This window comes from Chrysochloris asiatica, unplaced genomic scaffold, assembly GCF_000296735.1.
Source record: "Chrysochloris asiatica unplaced genomic scaffold, ChrAsi1.0 scaffold00100, whole genome shotgun sequence".
Lineage (NCBI taxonomy): Eukaryota > Metazoa > Chordata > Mammalia > Afrosoricida > Chrysochloridae > Chrysochloris > Chrysochloris asiatica.
The window spans coordinates 4,837,166-4,856,480 of record NW_006408618.1 but is presented as its reverse complement, the minus strand read 5'-3'; the positions used below and the strand labels follow the sequence as shown (position 1 = coordinate 4,856,480).

Sequence of the window (19,315 nt, the reverse complement as noted above, 5' to 3'; positions counted from 1 at the left end):
GTGGCACAGGAAGGCAGGATTGCTGTCGGGGAAACAACAGTGAGGTAAGCTAGCGGTGCGGATGCAGGGCTCAACCCAGTGAAGCTATGATTGCTCCTGAAGCCCTCCTGACATCATTTCATCATAGACAATTTCCAAAAGATACTCCCAATTATGTGAGATTTTCACGGTACTAGAAGAGGTGACTCTTTGTAGCATGCACAATAGTCCCTCAAGAGACATAGCAGGGCACAGTTGGGATGAAATAGTAGGAAAGTCTCTAGACATTTCTTCAAATTGTTTTCCCAAGATCATGATTTATAAATTAATCGAGTATATTGAAGAGTACTAAATCAAGACTCCAGATTCATAGCCTTGCTACCAATAGACATTGTTCTTCCTCATATAAGAATACAAGTATATTTATTTTTCTGAATCCTAATTTTGTGTTGGTGAAAGCAATGGTCCTTGTAATAATATCTCTAAATGGTTGTTTGGATTTTTTTTTTTTTTTTTAACATCTCAGAGTAAAAGGTTCTGGGCAAAATAAATTACTGAGCTGATTTTTGTCCCTCGGGATTCTCAGGGAAAATCTGAAACAAAGTTATATGGTGAAAACAATCCAGTTATTAATTCTGATGAAGCAAGGCCTTTCTGAGCTGTGTACTTCACATCTATTTTCAGAATAGCAATTTTTAGTGTCTTCCATTCCGAAGTATCAAAAGTGCTTTCTTTGCTACTGTTAGCAGTTGCAGGAGATTTCAAAAGAGAGCTGACAGGAAAGACTTCAATGTGATGAGACCTTCCTGTTTTTCAGATTTACACTCCTAACAGTGTTTTCTGCACAGGCAGCAAAAACGGAGACAAAGCAGTGATGCAGAAACCAGAAGATAAATCTATCCTTTGGAAGACAACATATCACAGCAGATTGGGTGGGGTAAAGTTAGTTTATTTTCTATACAACCACCTGGTATTTGTTACATTCAATGAAGAAAATCTAACTTCTTCTTTTTCTTTTTTCTTTTTTAAAAAAAGGGCAATAAAGACACTTATGAAGACTGAGAAGACCAGCCAGAGAAGCCATAGGAAGACCTTGCACTTTGGCTGTAAATGGTCTACAGGGTCCATCTCTGTCTTTCCTGCTGGGAAAAGTATACTAACTAGTTGGAGAAAGTCAAAACATGTCTGAAAAAGATAACTTAAAAACAACTCCAAATCACCTATGTACTTTAAAATAAATTCATGAAAAAATTTGCATACAGTGCTAAAATATTAGAGTAAAATATACAATGCCAGAGAAAATGCTTACACTACCTTGTAGGAAAAAAAAAATGTATGTAACTAGACAGTATCATTTTTGTAGCATCATAAACAACAGACATTGACTGTGAATTGTTGTTGTTAGATGCCATCAAGCTGGTTCCAACTCATCACGACCTTCCAAACAACAAAATGACACACTGCCTGGTCCTGTGCCATTCCCACAATTATTGCTGTTTGTTCAACTTGATTCATGTCACATTAGCAAATGAAGGTCCTGAAAGCTTTGCTCCATCATGTCATTAAGGTTGATTCTACATTGAGGCAGATGAGTGCCTTCTAATCTGAGGGGCTCCTCTTCTGGCACTATTTGACAATGTTCCACTGCTATCCATAAGGTTTTCACTGGCCAATTTTGTCAGAAGTAGATCGCCAGATCCTTCTCTCTTCTCTGTCTTAATCTGGAAGCACCACTAAAATGTGTCTGCTGCTATGTGAAATACCAGTTGCATAGCTTCTAGCATCATGCAGGCCACCACAGTATGACACACTGACAGAGAGTGACAGTAACTGTGGGTAATACTTCCGAGTTTTTTACAGTGTTTCTGAGTTTTTTACAGTGAATGTATACTACAATTGTAAATGGTTTTAAAAAAAAAAATTGGGGGGGGGGTTTAAAAAAATTAAAAGCAATTCAGAATCTTGATTCTAGCAAAAGTATAAAATGCCCAATGAGAAATACATATTTGTAAGTCCAGTACTGTTAGGAACTCATATTGTACACAAAACCATACTCCATCTTCTTTTGTGATCAATATACAATGTAACCCCTCCAAAGTACTTCCTTGCCAACAAACTTTTCCCAAGATGTTCCTGAAAAGGCAGTATACTTATTTGTAGGAACAAACTGTACTTATCAAATTCAGTCTGTTCTCTAATGCTCCCACAGAAACATGATAAAAGTAGGGAACATATATTAAAAAGCTGGGCTTACATGATAAAAAATATTTCAATCTTTGCTGATGTAATCCAAATCCTGGGGCTGAATAGTTAGTCTTTCATTCTAAGTGTATATAAACATATTATCTATAGATAACAAGATAACTTATAATCAGATAGTATAAGATACAGTATTTTATATATCTAAGATTACCTCTTTGTGGAAACAATTTACATACTTATTGAAAACTTTAGATTAAAATATTTGTTTCAGTAATGTTTCATTACATTTTTCATTGAGAGGAAGAATATATACCCCACACATCAAGCACAATTTCAACACAACATATTTTACAATGTAGACTGCTTAACGCATGGAAGAGATTTGTCTTATTTCTTGATAAATACCTTCAAAGAAAACCAGGTAAGATGACACCCTCCCTGTTTGTAAGTTAAGGGTCCCGTTTTTACTGAAATTGTATTTGCAAAACATCATGCATGGCCCAAAAAGCGCTCTCAACTATTCATTACATTACAGTAATGTGGCACAACGGAAAATGTTGCAGCCACCAGTTTTTCAGGTTACAATGAAAGATGCTTGAAATGCCCTCCAGGTAAAGTCACATAGTATTTGTGGAAAAGTATTTTGTTGCAAAGTATAAAAAAAAAAGGCACCCAGGTAACTACTTCACTATTGATTAGAGAGAAATTCCTGATGGATTATATTATATAAGAGATGTGAGCTCAGTTGTAATTCTAACTAGCAACTTCCAACTAAGATGAAAGCTGCAACTTGAGCCTTTTCATAAAGACACACATAGCTCAGGAGATAGGGGAGGGTATGAAGACCTGGGAGAAATTACGCTTATATGAGGGTCCCTATGAAACAAAACAGCCTAGGGGTCAAATTGGCTTTTTCGTTAGCAAGAAGCTTCAGTTTGGTGTCTGCAAAGCAAGCAGCACAGTGGGAAGTGTCAGACTCCTGCTCTGCACTCACAGACAAGTGGAAAAGCGAGGTATGGGACCAAAAATGCAGTATCGTCCTCCAAAGTATGAACCTGGTACTGTGAGGTGTCTTCCTGAGTTCTCCAGTGTTCCTAAGAGCTGCGAGTTCTATCGAAAGACACAGCTACTGAGGTGGAGCTTTTCAAAGAACCTGCCCACACTGCTGAGGGTGACTGAACAACTGAATTACTTAGCTTGTCTTTTCCAGCCCTTCCTGATGAGCCAGAATTGAATTCTGAATGGACCAGTACAAGAAAAGCTTGTATTTAGACCAGCATGTAGAAAGTAACCTTGCTAGGTTCATTCTGAAATGTCGGAAGGGCTGCCCACCTAAGAGAAGTTTAACTTAAAGTAGCTCTTTTTGTCTGGGTCAGTCCAAAGACATTCAGACTGCCCACTTACATAAGCAGATGTGCTGAATGCTGTCAAGGAAACAAAGATAGCTTCCTTTGTCTTTCTGAAAAGACTACAGGAGATATTGTTTATATAAATAATACTTCCAACTTGCATTGCACTGTTGGAAACATTCTCCATTTCACACTTGTGATAACATTTGACTAAAAAGCAGAATGCAACTTTCCTCATTAGTTCCCTCCCCTCTTGCATAGGCGGATACCTAGCTGGGAAATCTTGGTTAGTAACTTTTGGGAGGAGGATACTGTATTTTTTCAGAGAGACAGACACTAATGTTACAGACACACATAGATAAAAACTTACCTCCTCAAAAGTCATAGACCAACTAGTGTTTTCAATCATAGGTACAAAGACAATTAAAAAAAAAAAAAAGAATATCCAATGAAATTGTACACCTACTAATACAATTAGGAAATGGCAAGAACAAAAACAAAAACAAAAACAAAAAAACCCAGATACTTGTTGATGCTATTTTGTTATTTTGTTTTTCCTTAGATGTAAACTCCAAGTTCTCTCTAAGACTGCAGGCACTTGATTGAAGAAAGTATACTTAAGGCAGCCAGTAGGCAAGCCTCAACTCAGAAAGACTGATACTCTAATAAGACTCCACCCTCTCTGCACTGCTATTTGCAGTTTGCATGACGGATGGAAATGTGGAAGTATTAGCAACTACGGTGTGAGTTGTTTATACTGTGCTATTAAAGCTGGGTAAAAGGAACTTCCTTATATGACAAGGTCAGAAACCTTGCAAAACAGTTCATCTTTAGGCAATGGAATGAGATTACTGGGTAGAGAAATGAAAAAGAAAACAGATCCAAGGTCTCATTTGTATGTGCCCGGGGGCTGAAGTTTGGGTGAAACAGTACCAGGAATGGTGAATCATGTCACTTATTTTAAGATGAGAAACCAAAGAAATATGAACAGGCAATCAAACGAAAATAAACTGAACTTCACAGGAAAAAATGAGGCAGCTCTACAAACTCTAGCTCAATATTTTGGGTGTGTTGTCTGTTGCTATGTTGAATTCTTGGCATATCTTTTTAAGGACATTTAAGGGTCAGGAGAAAATTATTTCCTAAAAGACTCAAGGCAATTCTATCAACAAACAACACACTGACTCTCACACATTCAAAAACAAATTGATGATAGTCAGGTTCACATTTTAAGCTGACAATGATTTGACAGATAAAGGCAAACTTCTACAGATGAAATGTCTGAATGTCTGCACTGTCTGAAATGAAGATTTTAGAAAGAAAATCTGAACGTTTGAAACCCTGCTTTATGCTTCCTTCCCTGTCCCATCACCCAATTTTATCTTTCTAGTGAGTTAAAAAAACATAAGAATGTCAAACAAAAAACAAAATCTTGTCAATAATAATTGGCATTTGGCAAGCCACACTGCATTTCTTTTGGCATTTTAAAACCAATATTAAATTATACTCTAGAAGAGGGACTGGCAAACTTTTTTTGTAAAAGGCCAGATAATAACTTTTTTTAGACTTTCCAGGCTGTTAAGTTCTGTGCTGAAATGACTCAACTCATAGTACAAAAGCAGTCACAGATAATATGAAAACAAAGGGGCATAGAATGTTCCAATAAAACTTTATTTACAAAAACAAGCAGTGAGCTAGATTTGGCCCACAGACCACAATTTGCAGACCCATGCTCTACTTAGTCTACAAATCAAACTTTAAAAAATAAACGGATTTTTGATGATGCAAAAATGTATTAAAGTGACAATTTTCTTATTAATACTACTTTAGTAGGAAACAAAATTACTAAGATTTGAAGAAAACTTTTGGAGAATTCATTCTGAACTTCCTCAATAAACATACTTAGAACTTTTTCACGTAGTTAATTAGCACTTATATGTCCTCTACTTGTTAAGTGCAACTAAAATTAAGACAGTGGACAGGGATGACCAGAAACCACCTCTTAGCAAAATTTCTTGAGACAACTCAAAAGGGGCTAGGTTTTCATACTTCACCATGTTACAACACTGAATTCATCAGGTTAGTGATGGCCTTCTGAGGGTTATCATCGAGTTATCGTAGGCAGAATCAAAACTATCCTCTTGTCTATTAGTATTTGTTAAGAGCATGTTATTCACAACGTACATATTTATTTCCAAACGCCAACAACAGTCTCTGAGATGTGGAAAAATAACATGTTAAGTTTATTTTCTTGGATAGAAAAACATCTGTCAAAGATGAATTCACTTATCTTGAAGGGTCCATTCAGTAAGAAAGAAATTTTAATCTCCCCGTTCCAAGGTAAGAAATTAAGCATAATTTTCATTTCTTCACTTGTCAAGATAAAACAAAAAAAGTATTTCACTGCTCTCAAATATTTCACTAGATACGTAAGTACGGCAAATAATAGAAGTACAGTCCAGGTTTACTTCAAATATTTTTTGTATTATTTTTACTATATGTAATAGTTAAAATTACATACAAGGAAAATCACTTTATTAAAATCAGTATGCACAAGAACTTTGAGTAAATTTAACTGAGAAAATATAACGTCTTTCTGCGTGAATTACATTTAAAATTTTTTTTTAAAATACTAGGTCTAACCTCAAGAAAAAAGTGAAAACATTTAATTACACTGAAAATGGATAAAACACTTCAGTTAGAAATTATATATTTATCATATGATCTATGTTTCAGGTCCTTGAAACTTTAAGTATTTTAGATTCTTTTCTATAATTTTCCTCTCTAGAACAGGTAAAAACATCACCTTCATTATGCTTTAGGAGATTAATTAATTAAGCTGTGCTTTTTAAGGCTCCACCACATTTGCGCGAGTAGTTCTTTAATTAAAGAAACATATTGTTTTTCAGGGCCAGGTAAAGACTGCAGTTTAATGAAAAGAACCATCAGTAGATTTTTTTTCACTAGAAAATTGATTTTCCCTCAATGGAAACAATCTCCTTAAAATAGGAAATGAAATGTTATTTTCTAAATTGGTAACTGCTTTTTGGTGGTGTTGTTAAGTGCCATTGAGTAAATTCCAACTCACAGTGACTCTACATATGGATTTAGAGAGTGACCAGTGGGTGTGAACTGCCAACCCTGAGGTTAGTAGTCCAGTGCTTATCATACAGTACTACAACAGGACTCAAACTAGTAGCTGCTTTGTTGTTGTTGTTGTTAAGTGCCATCCAGTTGGTTCACACTCATAGAAACCTTATGCACAATAGCCAGGCTCACAATCGCTGCTATACTTGAACCTATTGCTGCTGCCACTGTGTCAATCCATCTCGTGGGGGGTCTTGGTCTTTTTCGTTGACCCTCCACTTTACCAAGCATGTCATCCTTCTCCAAGGACTCCAAGGTGTCTCCTGATTTTATTTCTTAAGTATGAGGACAAAGTCTTGCTATCCTGTTTTCTAAGGAGCATTGTTGGCCACACTTCTCCCAAACAGATTTGTTTGTTCATCTGGCAGTCTATGGTACTTTTAACATTCTTCTCCAACACCATAACTCAAATGCATCAATTCTTCTACAGTCTTCCTTATTCATTGTCCAACTTTCACATTATTATGAGGCTATTGAAAATACTATGGCATGGGTCAGTTGCACCTTAATCCTCAAACTGACATCTTTGGGGACAAATTTTTAATTTTTTTGTAATATTAATAATTTATAATATTAAATATTAATAATTTAAAAATGTGTCATATTAACACACATCCATGAATATGTGTATTCTGAAGAGCTGTACCAAAATGAAAATGCACTCAATCTCTATCCTGGCATGGCGCTGTAAGATAAGCAATGGAATTACTGTTAAGGTAGGTGGTTCAAACCCCTTGCTGCTCCTTGGAAACCTATAAAGGGTTGCTATTAGGGTGAAGGAGTTCTGGTGTGGCGCTGTGGGTTAATGTGATGGACTGCAAGATCGGTTTGAAATGCAAGGTCAGCGGTTCAAATTCACTAGCCGCTCCTTGGAAACCCTACACAGGGTCGCTATGAGTCAAAACCAACTCAACAGCACTTAACAACAACAAGGAGGTGGAATTGACTTAATGGCACTTAACAACAATCTTTATCCTGAATTTCACTTCATTTGAAATCAAGAACTAGCTTTATGAACCAAAATATTATACTAAATAAAAACATCACACACATTCGGCCACATCCAAGTTAAGAAAGCTAATAAAAGAGGTTTAGAATAAGTGTCATGTGTTCTTCCTCCAATAAAGCTTTCCCTTTTGGCTTGGAATGTAGTTATAGAGAGAAACAGGAATACATCAAAGACTGCAAATGGTCATTATGAGGCTTGCTGAGTTTCAATACAAACTGATGCCAAGCCCAAGTACACAAGCAGTGTGTATTACTTATTTACACACACACACACACACAAAAACACACACACAGCTCTTTATCGAGGCCAGTGGTTCAAATTCACCAGCCAATCCTCAGAAACCTTGTAATGGTCATTATTAGTTAGAATTGACTCGATGGCACTTAACAACAACAATCTACCTATCTATATACACAACAAGCCTTCAAAGAGTTCATGGAAAAAATGTAATGAAAAGATCATGGAATTTTTCCACAAACTTTTTGAAGCCCCCACACAGACATTTATGTTTATGTGTAACTGTATATACAATATAAGGAGTACTAATGGTGTAATGGTTAAAGCACTTGGCTGCTAACCAAAAGGTCAGCTGTTAGGCTCCACCAGCTGCTCCAAAGGAGAGAAGAACCAGGCTTCCCGCTCCCTTAAGATGCCAGCCTTAGAAACTCAATGGGGTGTTATATTCTGTGTTATAGAGTCACTGGAGTCCTGGTGTGGCGCTGCAGGTTAATGAGCTGGACTGTAGAGTTGGTTTGAACTGCAAGGTCGGTGGCTCAAGCTTACCAGTCACTCCTTGGAAACCCCATACAGGGTTGCTATGGGTCAGAACCAACTCAATGGCACTAACAACAACAACAGAGAGTCAGTATGAGTCAGAATCAACTCAGCAGAGCACAACAATGTACGATATATTCTTATCGAATGTCACTGAAAATCCATGCCCCACACTGCATTGGTTTTTTCCCTAGAAATCTGGGTACACACAGGGGTTCTAGTCACTAAAGCTTCCATTTGGACAGGAAGGATGCCCTCCTCTAGACGTGGCTTCTCTCCAGGTTTCTCTGCTGTAAGTGAGGCCCATGAAAGGAAGATAGTAGGCTAGATGACAGTCCCCTCGGAATATTTTGTTCTAAAACATTCAGATATAATTCACATGCCTCTTTTTAAAATTATACAATCCAGTGAATTTTAATATATTTGCAAAGTTGAGCAACCTTTCCCACTATCTAATTCTAGAACACAGTCATCATACTTCCATGTCAAACACACTGCCCTTGAGTCAATTCTGACTCACAGCAACCCGACAGAGGACAGAGTATAACTTGCTCCTTAGGATTTCTGAGACTATTAATCAATCTTTCCAGGAGCCAAGAGTCTCATCTTCCTCCTGTGTCATCATACTTAGGGTCTGAACATTCAAATTATACCGACACTATTTCATGTCTGTGTTGATGGTTGAGATTTAAGTGTTTGGTTCAAGTGAGCACAGCAATACTCAAAACGTCTGCTTTCAAAACAAAATTTAAAAAGTTTAATTTTACATTGAACCTTCAATTAAAAAAATCTACCATCTACCTATTGATAATGTTAAAGGTTCTCTGGTAGCGTAGTGGTTACAAATCGGGCTGCTAACCTGAAGGTCGGCAGTTCGAAACTACCAGCTGTTTCGCGGGAGAAACATGAGGCTTTCTGCTCCCGTAAAAATTTACAGCCTCGGAAACCCTGCATTCCAAGTCACTGAGTCGGAACTGACTCCACGGTACTTAACAACAACATCGATAATGTTATGTATAATTAGTACATTTAAAAAAAAATAGTATGTATCTTTTTTTAATCTATTTATTTCTACACATCAGATTTAAAACAAAAAGAATTTAAACTAGAATAACATGTTCCGGTTCACAATGATTTTAAATGTACAGTTTTGGTCTTTTACTTCTGTCTCTACTATTTTAATGCATATTTCCCAGATTTTATTCATAATGGCGGTGGCTATAACTAGAATGATGCAAGCCATAGGAGAACTTCTATTTGGATCCTTAATAATATTTTATAATTACTGCCTTCAAGTCTTTTTAAAACAGTATGCTAAATGAGTTATGTTAGAATTGGCTTTTACTGGGGAGGGAGGTGCTAAAGTTAGCCTCAAACCTTACCCAGAGGCATTTTACCTATTAATAGCTATCTACCATGGCAGACAAGAAACCCTAGTGGCACAGTGATTAAGTACTGGGCAGAAAGCCTCATCTTTGTTCTGTGGAATACCTGGTGGATTCGAACTGCTGACCTTGTGGTTAGCAGCCCTATGCATAACCCACTACACAACCAGGGCTCCTTTACTATGGTAGTTTGTGAGATTTATTTTCAGTTCTTTATTGACTCAGGTCTAAAAGCAAGGAGCTAAAACATACAGATATTAGGCAGCAGTGATGTTGTTAAGTGCCGATGAGTTGGTTCTGACTCACAGTGAGTGTATACAGGGTTTTCAAGAAGCAGCTGGTGAATTTAAACCACTAACCTTGTGGTTAGCAGTCTAGTGTCTATAATTGGGACATACTTGAGGAAGATCAAAGGAATTGGAGGGGGAAACCCATATAAGGTGACAGTGTGGTGCGTCAGGTTAATGCACTGGACTGAAAGGTCGGCTTGAACCACAAGGTTGGTGGTTCAAGCTCACCAGTCACTCCTTGGAAACCCTATACAGGGTCGCTATGAGTCGGAACCGATTTGACAGCACTTAACAACAACAACAACAATATTCTAGTAATATGTGGGAAATCAGTACCAGTAAACCAGATAGGACTAACAACAACCATTTATTGACCACTAAGGAGCTCTGGTAGCGTAGTGGTTACGAATCGGGCTGCGAACCTTAAGATCAGCGGTTCGAAACTACCAGCTGCTCCACGGGAGAAAGATGAGGCTTTCTACTCCCGTAAAGATTTACACCCTCGGAAACCCTGTACAGGGTCGCTATGGGTCGGAACCGACTCGACGGCACTTAACAACAACAACAAAGTATGTACTAAGGAGCTCTGGTAGCGTAGTGGTTATGAATCGGGCTGTGAACCGCTGCTCTACGGGAAAAGATGAGGCTTTCTGCTCCCGTAAAGATTTACAGCCTCAGAAACCAACTCCACGGCACATAACAACAACAAGAAGAAGTATGTACTGGGTACTTAACATACAACATCTCTCATCTTCATAACGATCCTGTGCACATCTTACAGATGAAAAGGAAGGTTCAATAACAATTCTAATTAAAATTCTGAGCTCCTTTTCTTCCCTCAGAGAGCCATGATTTGAACTCACATTACTATAAAATCTACATATTCTTTCCACCATGTTCTTCTGCTACATTTCCCATATAATTCAATATAGCAAAGGAGATGACATGTATGTGACTGGCCAGCAACTGCTCTCTGACCACATAAAGGCAACTCCAGTTACAAAAGTGCTAGACATTTATCCACTGTGGGTAAAACAGTAACAGTGCTACCACATACTTCTCTTGGCAGGGTGTTCTGGCATGGGTCATCAATGGGAAAATACAATACACTCTTATCTTAGTGTACTGCCACGGAGACACAGAGAGGGAGAGAACCATTGGTCATGTATCGGAGTCTGAAACACCAAAACATGTTTGAGACAGATAATGACATTTCACTCAGAAAAAAAAAAAGTTGGAAATTTGCATTTCCCAATTTAAAATAATACACAATTAATGAAGTACCAAACCAAAACCATTTTGGTTCTGAAATTATATACTATAGTCAAATGTCCCTGTTAATCATAAATCTATCTTAGGAAATAAATGTTACAACAAACACCATTACTGAGCTCAATATACCTTTGTGGTTTTTATTTTTCCTTTAAAAAAAAAAAAAATCCTTTATTTTTAACATTTGCTTCAGACAGAGGTCAGTATTAAACATCCATGTGCCCATCTTGCAAAAGTTCACCTTCTAAAAGTCTTTGTGGATGTGACCGTGCACAGCTAAAACAGTGTTTTGTCATTTTCCTCTTTTCTCATTTTTGAAAGCAGTCGAAAGCCACTTTCTCTTTCCCCCTCTTTCTCTCAGCTTCTTATGAAGATTCCCAGTACAAATGCAACAGCTGGAGTTACCTATAAATATACAAACTGAAAGAAAAGAAATATTATGGTTGGCTATACTCAGGGGTATCCTGAAAGTAAAACATACCAGAGACATTTAGGATCATCAGAGATGGTCTAAGTTCACCAAAAAAAAAAAAAAGAAGTAGAGGAAATTGAACTTGCCACCACTGCTGCTTTGGGGTAAAGAAAGAATTTGGCTCTGACAGGTGACCTCTGTCTCCCATACCTTGTATCTATCCATAGGGTCTTCCTGCTGCAGCTGACTCTCTCGCATTGTCTGATAGTCTTTCTCATATTTCTTCAGCTTCTTTGTCGGTACCTATAGGGATAAGAGGAAACATATGTTAGAGAAGGACTCCATTTAGGATAAAAATTTTCTGATTGTTTCCCAGTTACATCGCTGACATTATCAGGGAGCATACCCATTTCACAGTTAGGTGAATGGTCTAGATTCTAGAGTGGGGGTTGACAAAGTTCCTCTGTAAAGCCTTGGAGAGTAAGTATCTAACTCTTTATTGGTTACACAGGCTTTGTCACTCACTGGACCCTGTCATTGTTGCAAGAAAGTAACCATGGAAGGAACAAACAATGAATGTGATTAAGTTCCAATAAAACTTTATTTACAAACAATGGGCCATTGTTTCTCCACTTCTAGAGAACTACTGATACATCATAACCATTTATTGTCCAGTATTTAACAGTGCCGTGAATTCTGTTAACTATTCTTCATTACATACAATTCACTCATAACCTTCTGCCTTGTAGAAAATAAGCTATTTTATAAAAAACAAAAATAAAAAAATAGTAACAAAAATGGGATAAATATACCTGACAGAAAGTAGACACTAAGTTTTGACTTTGAATACTCAGAAATAGAGACTCGTGCTGTAAGGGCTCACACACAAAGATCAATCTAGCCATCTATTATTTACATGATGAAATGCAGAATGATACTATCTTCAAAAAGATGATAATCTACTCTTTTCTGAAAGTCTACACAGCTAAAAAGATGACAGAATCCTGTAATTTTAAATATAAACAAATAGCAGATAGCAAAGGTCAGATAATTTGACATTAGACAGACTAAGGTCTGTAGGTCTAGTAGTAGGTATTTACCATATTTTAATATAAATACCATGAAGGTCACATGCTTTTTTTTTTTGGTCATTTGTACCTATCCCCTCACCTTTTCTTTCCATGTTCAATATCATGCTGTGCTAACTTAACAACAATTTTTTTCTAATGTTAATAACTTTTTTTTGAAGTTCTGGTGTGGCGGCGCTGTAGGATAAGCATTGGACTGCTAGCCACAAGGTTGGTGGTTCAAACCTACCAGCTACTCTTCAGAAACCCTACACAGGGCGCTGTGAGTAGCAACCAGCTCCTGAAGATATACATCAACAACATTTTAAAATTAGCATAGGGCACTTACAAAAAATATACGGGTGAAGGGAGGATATGTTTGGCAAAAGAAATGTAAAATGTATGCATTATTTGCATAAAAATACAGTATTAGCTAGGCAACCCCTTGGCAAAGTATTACTTAATTTCTCTTGGCTTCATCTGTAAAACGACAGGTAAAAGAAATACCTGCTTAATGAGGCGGTCAGGAGAATTACCGTGATACAATGTAGGCAAAGTCAATAAGGAGTCCCTCCCTGGTAGCATGATTAATATGCTCGGCTCTGGTAGCGTAGTGGTTACTAATCGGGCTGCAAACCACAAGGTCAGCAGTTCGAAACTACCAGTTGTTCCATAGGATAAAGATGAGGCTTGCTGCTCCCGTAAAGATTTGTAGCCTCAGAAACCCTGTATAGGGTCACTATGAGTTGGAACTGACTCCGCAGCACATAACCAACCAACTAACCAAAAAGTTGGTGGTTTAAGTCCACCCAAAAGGCGTAGTTCTACTCTGAAACACAGGGGTTTCTGTGAGTCAGTGGATTCAATGGCATCTGGATTATTTTCATTACCTAAAACAATGCCTGCACAAAAATGCACTGGTCCAAAAAGCAATTTGAAATGCAAGGTTGGCGGTTCAAATTCACCAGCTGCTCCTTGGACACCCAATACAGGGTCGCTCTGAGTTGCAGCTGCCTCGACGGCACTTAATAACAAAAACAATGTCTGACTCATGGAAATTTGAAAAATTGTTTTAAAAAGTATTCCATCAGAATTAATCTTTTATAATCTATTCTGTTCCATATGATAGACAAAGTCTACTTTTAGCCTTTCTTAGAATAATCTAAATTAAATCACTTCTTTCACAATCAACATCTTTCCCTAACATTTAGATCTTAAAGTCATTAGCTTCAAAAGAAGAATATTTGCTGCTGTTTTAAGATTACAAACATACTATTTTGTTGCATTTTTGAGGATACAAGGAAAGCAAGGACATGGTGGTCCCTCTCTGCATCTGCCTTGACACCTAGCAAAGTCCAAGCTCACATTAGACCTTCAACAGACTGGTTCTTGCTGAGTTTAATCAGGTTAAAATATGGTATTTAGAAAACATGTATATTTGTGTGAGAGCAAGAGGGGAAGGAAAGCACCCAGAATCAATCTAAAATGATTTATCGCTTTCTAGGATAAGGACAGGTGCGAGTCTCTGGAATCTGGCCAGATAATTTTTTAAAATAAAAAGCAAGCACAGCTTGTGTCATTCTTCATCATATTCTTCTAACTTCATCCTTTCCATTGGGAACACTATAAAGTACTGGTATGACCTGCTTCTGACCACACAACTGGGACGTTTCACAAACTCAGATCAAATGCAAACCACTAAACAACCATTCTGGTGACAATGTTCATCTGGCTAACGGGGAAGTGCCTCCCCAAACATATAAGGATACCCTCCAAGGTGTAACTGAATTGCAAAATCATTGCTGAATATTGTTATGAGAAGCACGAATCCTTTATTACTCCATCTCCAGAGACCTTCAACAGCACACTGTGTCCAACGAAAATGCAACTGAAAGGAAAGCACGACGTGCCGACTGCATCACCTCATCAGCAACCAGGAAAATAGACATCCTCATATATTCACAAAACCGCCGCCACCCAAACCTACAGTGATGGTGGTCTCAATTTCCTCTAGTTTTACTTTCTCTGCATATATTCAATGTATTAAACATATACCATGAAAACCCAAAATAAGAGTCTCAAGACAAGGTGACAAACCACTAGCACTGAAATAGTTCTGGAGCTGAGTGAAAAAAAATGGCAGCAGCCTTGATTAGAGCTCTAAGCAGTGACGGCGCATTTCAAATACAACCCTAGGAGTAGAGGTCAAGAGGCATGGCCAGAGAGGTGAGAGGCACTGTGAGGGTCTGTCCAATAGCCATGTGCCCTCCAGGTGGGAAGATTCACACTACTTTTACAGCAGTACTACCCATACCCGCACAGACCTGCTTTAATACCAGTTCCGTATTGAAGCATTTTTATACATTGGTTTTAAAATGGATCCTTTCACCAATGACGGAATTACATGTTGCACGCTTGTTCCTAAAGAATTCTACTAAATTTTTTTTTTAAATCCAAACTATTAGAGATTATTATTATTTACACGTGAAAGTGCTGAATGTTCAAAGGTTAATTTCTGAGTGAAATTTTCATGAAATGCATAAACGCTTCGCTAAATGAATCCTTTCCCATCTGAATGAGATTTGAGGGTGTTTGGCTTCATCTTGCTCAAGGAAACATAGCAGGCTCCCAGAACAATATGTTGCTAGGAAACCTCCCAAGTTTATTTATCTTGCACTGCAGGGTGATGCTGAGCATCCACCTGTGATTGGCATAAAGTGAAACAGGGAAAAAGGTGGAAGAGGAAAAGGAAAGCTGATATGAAACTCCTACTACTCATGAGGTAATCAAAGAAAATTGAGTGTCAAGAGTTTTAAAAACTGTATCTCAGTACCAAATTGATTTTCTTTCTGTGATTGGAATATACTTAAGTTTGAATTTTTTCTTATCAGATAAGGGAATTAGGTTAAAGATGAGGATGGGGGAAGAATACTACTGTCAGGCTATAAGGATTAGGGAACTCAGTGGCTCCACATGACAAGCACTGTACTGTGAACCATAAGGTCTGAGGTTCGAGCCTGCCAGCAGCTCTGTGGGAGAACGATGAGGCTTTCTGCTCTCACCAAAGTTTAAAGCCTCAGAAATCCTATACTGGGTTGCTATGTATGAGTCAGAACTCGATTGCACTTACCAAAAACAACAACAATAAGATTTAGGCAAAGAATCTCTTTACTAAGAAGTATTAGAACTGAAGCAACCTAGTATTTCAAGCACTGTATAGTTATCTCTCCCCTTAAGTTAAATCAATTTCATGTAAATGTGCATTTGTAGGACATGCTAAGAATAAACACTTTTTTTTAATGTCTTGGTATAAGCACTCAACTGCAAGTTGATTTGAACCACAAGGTCAGCGTTTCAAACTCACCAGCAGCTCCTTGCAAACCCTATACAGGGTCGCTAGGAGTTGGAATTGACTCAACAGCACGTAACAACAACAACAACAACAAGCCCTGGTAGCAATTAAGGATAAGCGCTGGACTGCTAACCACAAGATGAGTAGTTCAAATCTATAAGCTGCTCTGCAAGAAAAAGATGAGGCTTTCTGCTTCCATAAGGATTTGGAAACTCTGGTAGCATAGTGGTTATGAATCGGGCTGAGAACAGCAAGGTCAGCAGTTCGAAACTACCAGCTGTTCCGTGGGAGAAAGATGAGGCTTTCTGCTCCTGCAAAGATTTAAACTCTTGGAAATCCTGTACATGGTCGCTATGGGTCGTATCCGACTCAACGGCACTTAACAACAACAACATACAGGGCTGCCATGAGTTTGAAATTGACTCATTGACAGTGAGTTTGTTTTGGTTCCATGGCTGAGAACTTGGTTGGACCTTCTACCTATCCAGTACTTTTTCTTTGACTAAGATCAGGAAAGCCCCCCCAAAATCCATTATCTACTGGGGGGACATCTAAGTCACTGGACATAAAAATAATATTCTACATCATAATTTGGTGAGTATTATCTGGGGTCTTAAAGGCTTGGGAGCAGACATCTAACTATTGGTCTCTTCCCATTTGGAGCAAAGGAGGGAGAAGGAAACCATATCGATGACAGCAATTAGTTCACAAGACTAATGGCCCACACAACCACAGCCTCCTCTAGCGTGAGATCACAAGTACTAGATGGTATCCCGCTACAAACTATCTGATTAGGGATACAATAGAAGGTTCTGGTTAAAATAGGAGAAAAAGAAAGAACAAAACTCAAATTCATAAAGAAGGACTAGACTTACTGGGCTGATAGACTGATGGAACCTTCTAAGATTATTGCCCCAAGACACCTTTTTAACCTGGAACTGAAACCACTCCCAGATGTTACCTGCCAGCCAAATGACAGATCAGTCTATAAAATAAATGATAACACCCATAAGGAATATGCTTCTTAGAAAAATCAACTATTTGAGAGCAAATAGGCAGCATTTTCCCAAAATTATGCATTAGAAGGCTAAGTGGGCAGGGACACTAGAGGGATAAAACGGGAAAGGCAGGGAGGAAATGATGAGTGTTGACATATTGTGGGGAGGGCATCCAATGTCGTGGGAAGGTCTGTATATGAATTGTTGAAGGGGAAACTAATCTGCTGTGTTAATTTTTGCTTAAGACACAATAAAAAGTTTTGTTGTTGTTAAGTGCCATCGTGTCAGTTCTAACTCATAGCAATCTTGTATAGGGTTTCTGAGGAGCAGCTGATGGATTTGAACTGCTGACATTGCAGTTCACACTAATCTGGCTATCCAGTACTTATCCTACAGTGCAACACACACAAAAAATCTACATCCACAGATAATACATGCTCACCACTTCAAAATGGTATTCATCAAACAATCAACAAATGAACAGAAAAGAAAAAGGATACAGCACCCTGACAAGACAATTCCTAAAGAGTATAATATTGTTGTTGTTAAGTGTCGTTGAGTCCATTCTGTATAGGGTTTCCAAGGAACGACTGGTGAGTTTGAACTGCCAGCCTTGTGATTCAAACCAACCTTATAGTCTAGTGCAGTACCCCACAGCACCACACCAGGACTCCAGAGAGTGTACCAGCAATCACTTAAATAATCGATCAGGGCTTGATATTTTGAACTTGACAAATGTACTTACGGAAGGCAGCATTTAAGTTAGAACTGGTGTTTTCATCTTTTGAATAGTTTATGTTACTTAGAAATATTTCATTAAAATGCTTGCCACTGACATTTAAATTCATAACATAAATACCCATTTACATAGAATGATTACATTGAAGCTTGAGGGGCCCTTGGAGACTGTCTGGAGCAATCTCTTTTTTGATGTGTGAGGAAACTGCACTGGAGCTCAAGGTCCAGAGTGGGAGTATACCAGCTGGTTGTTGGCAGAGCAATTTGAACACAGGCATGTCTGTTTCTCTAGTCCCATGCTGCTTCCTGGTGTTAAGCTGTCTATGGTAGATGAATGGGTTCTCAAATTTAAATAATTTAAACACCATGTTCAGTATTTTTAAGGAGTCTGTTGGAGCAGTGTGTTAAGCACATGGCTGCTAACAGAAAGGTCATCTGTTTAAACCCACCAGTCACTTCCTAGGAGAACGGTATGGCTGGTGATCTGCTTCCTTAAAGATTTATGGCCTTGGAAAGTCTACCTATGAAGCAATTCTGTTCTATCCTACAGACACACTGTGAGTCAAAATTGACCCAGCAGAATTGGTTTTGGATTTGGTTGTCATTATTTTTGCCATACCCAAAAAGATGAGGGTTTCTGTTCACTTACAGCCGATTTACAGCCTTGGAAACCCTGTACAGGGTCGCTATAAGTCGGAACCGACTCCACGGCACATAACAACAACAACAACACACATTTTAACTACTATTTTCTCATTAAACCAACCAAACTTTTTAGCATACATTCATTTTAAAAGAAAACAATCAGGTTGGAAGGAAGAGTCAATACAGACAACAGTAGTATGAAGAAAAATCCCTACGTTCCACCCCTACAGAGGAGACAGTTGAAGAGCTTCTGGAAGAAAATTTCCTTAACATCATGAAAAATGAAAAGATAAGTATTCAAGAAGCTCAACGAATCCCAGGATGGATAGACCCTAAAAGACAATCACCAAGATATGTAATAATCAAGCTCTCTAAAATCAAAGATAAAGACAGCATCTTGAAAGCAGCTAGGGAAAAGAGAAACATAACATACAAAGGCAAGCAAATCAGATTAAGCTCAGATTTCTCAACAGAAACCATGCAGGCAAGAAGGCAATGGGGATATATATATATAAAACCCTGAAAGAAAAAAACTGCCACCCAAGAATCCTCTACCCAGCATAGCTGTCAATCAAATACAATGGTGTAATCAAAACATTCCAGGATAAGCAGAAGCTAAGGGATTTTGCCAAATCCAACCTTGCTATGAAAAGCATCCTAAAGGAAGTTCTGTGGACTGAGAACCAACAAGAACAC

The 19,315-nt window shown here is 38.1% G+C and overlaps 1 protein-coding gene across 5 annotated transcripts in view; it reads right to left on the bottom strand.

The window, feature by feature from the left end:
* RABGAP1L (RAB GTPase activating protein 1-like) overlaps nucleotides 1–19,315 on the bottom strand; it is a 958,953-nt gene that overhangs the window by 24,170 nt on the left and 915,468 nt on the right. For 2 of the 5 annotated variants that reach the window (XM_006867061.1, XM_006867065.1), the window contains one exon: nucleotides 12,030–12,122. In XM_006867061.1, the coding sequence (XP_006867123.1) occupies nucleotides 12,030–12,122 (93 nt within the window). Of the gene's footprint in view, nucleotides 1–3,900; nucleotides 3,940–11,518; nucleotides 11,828–12,029; nucleotides 12,123–19,315 lie in introns of those variants that run through there. The other 3 variants (XM_006867063.1, XM_006867062.1, XM_006867064.1) reach the window with 3 other exon arrangements.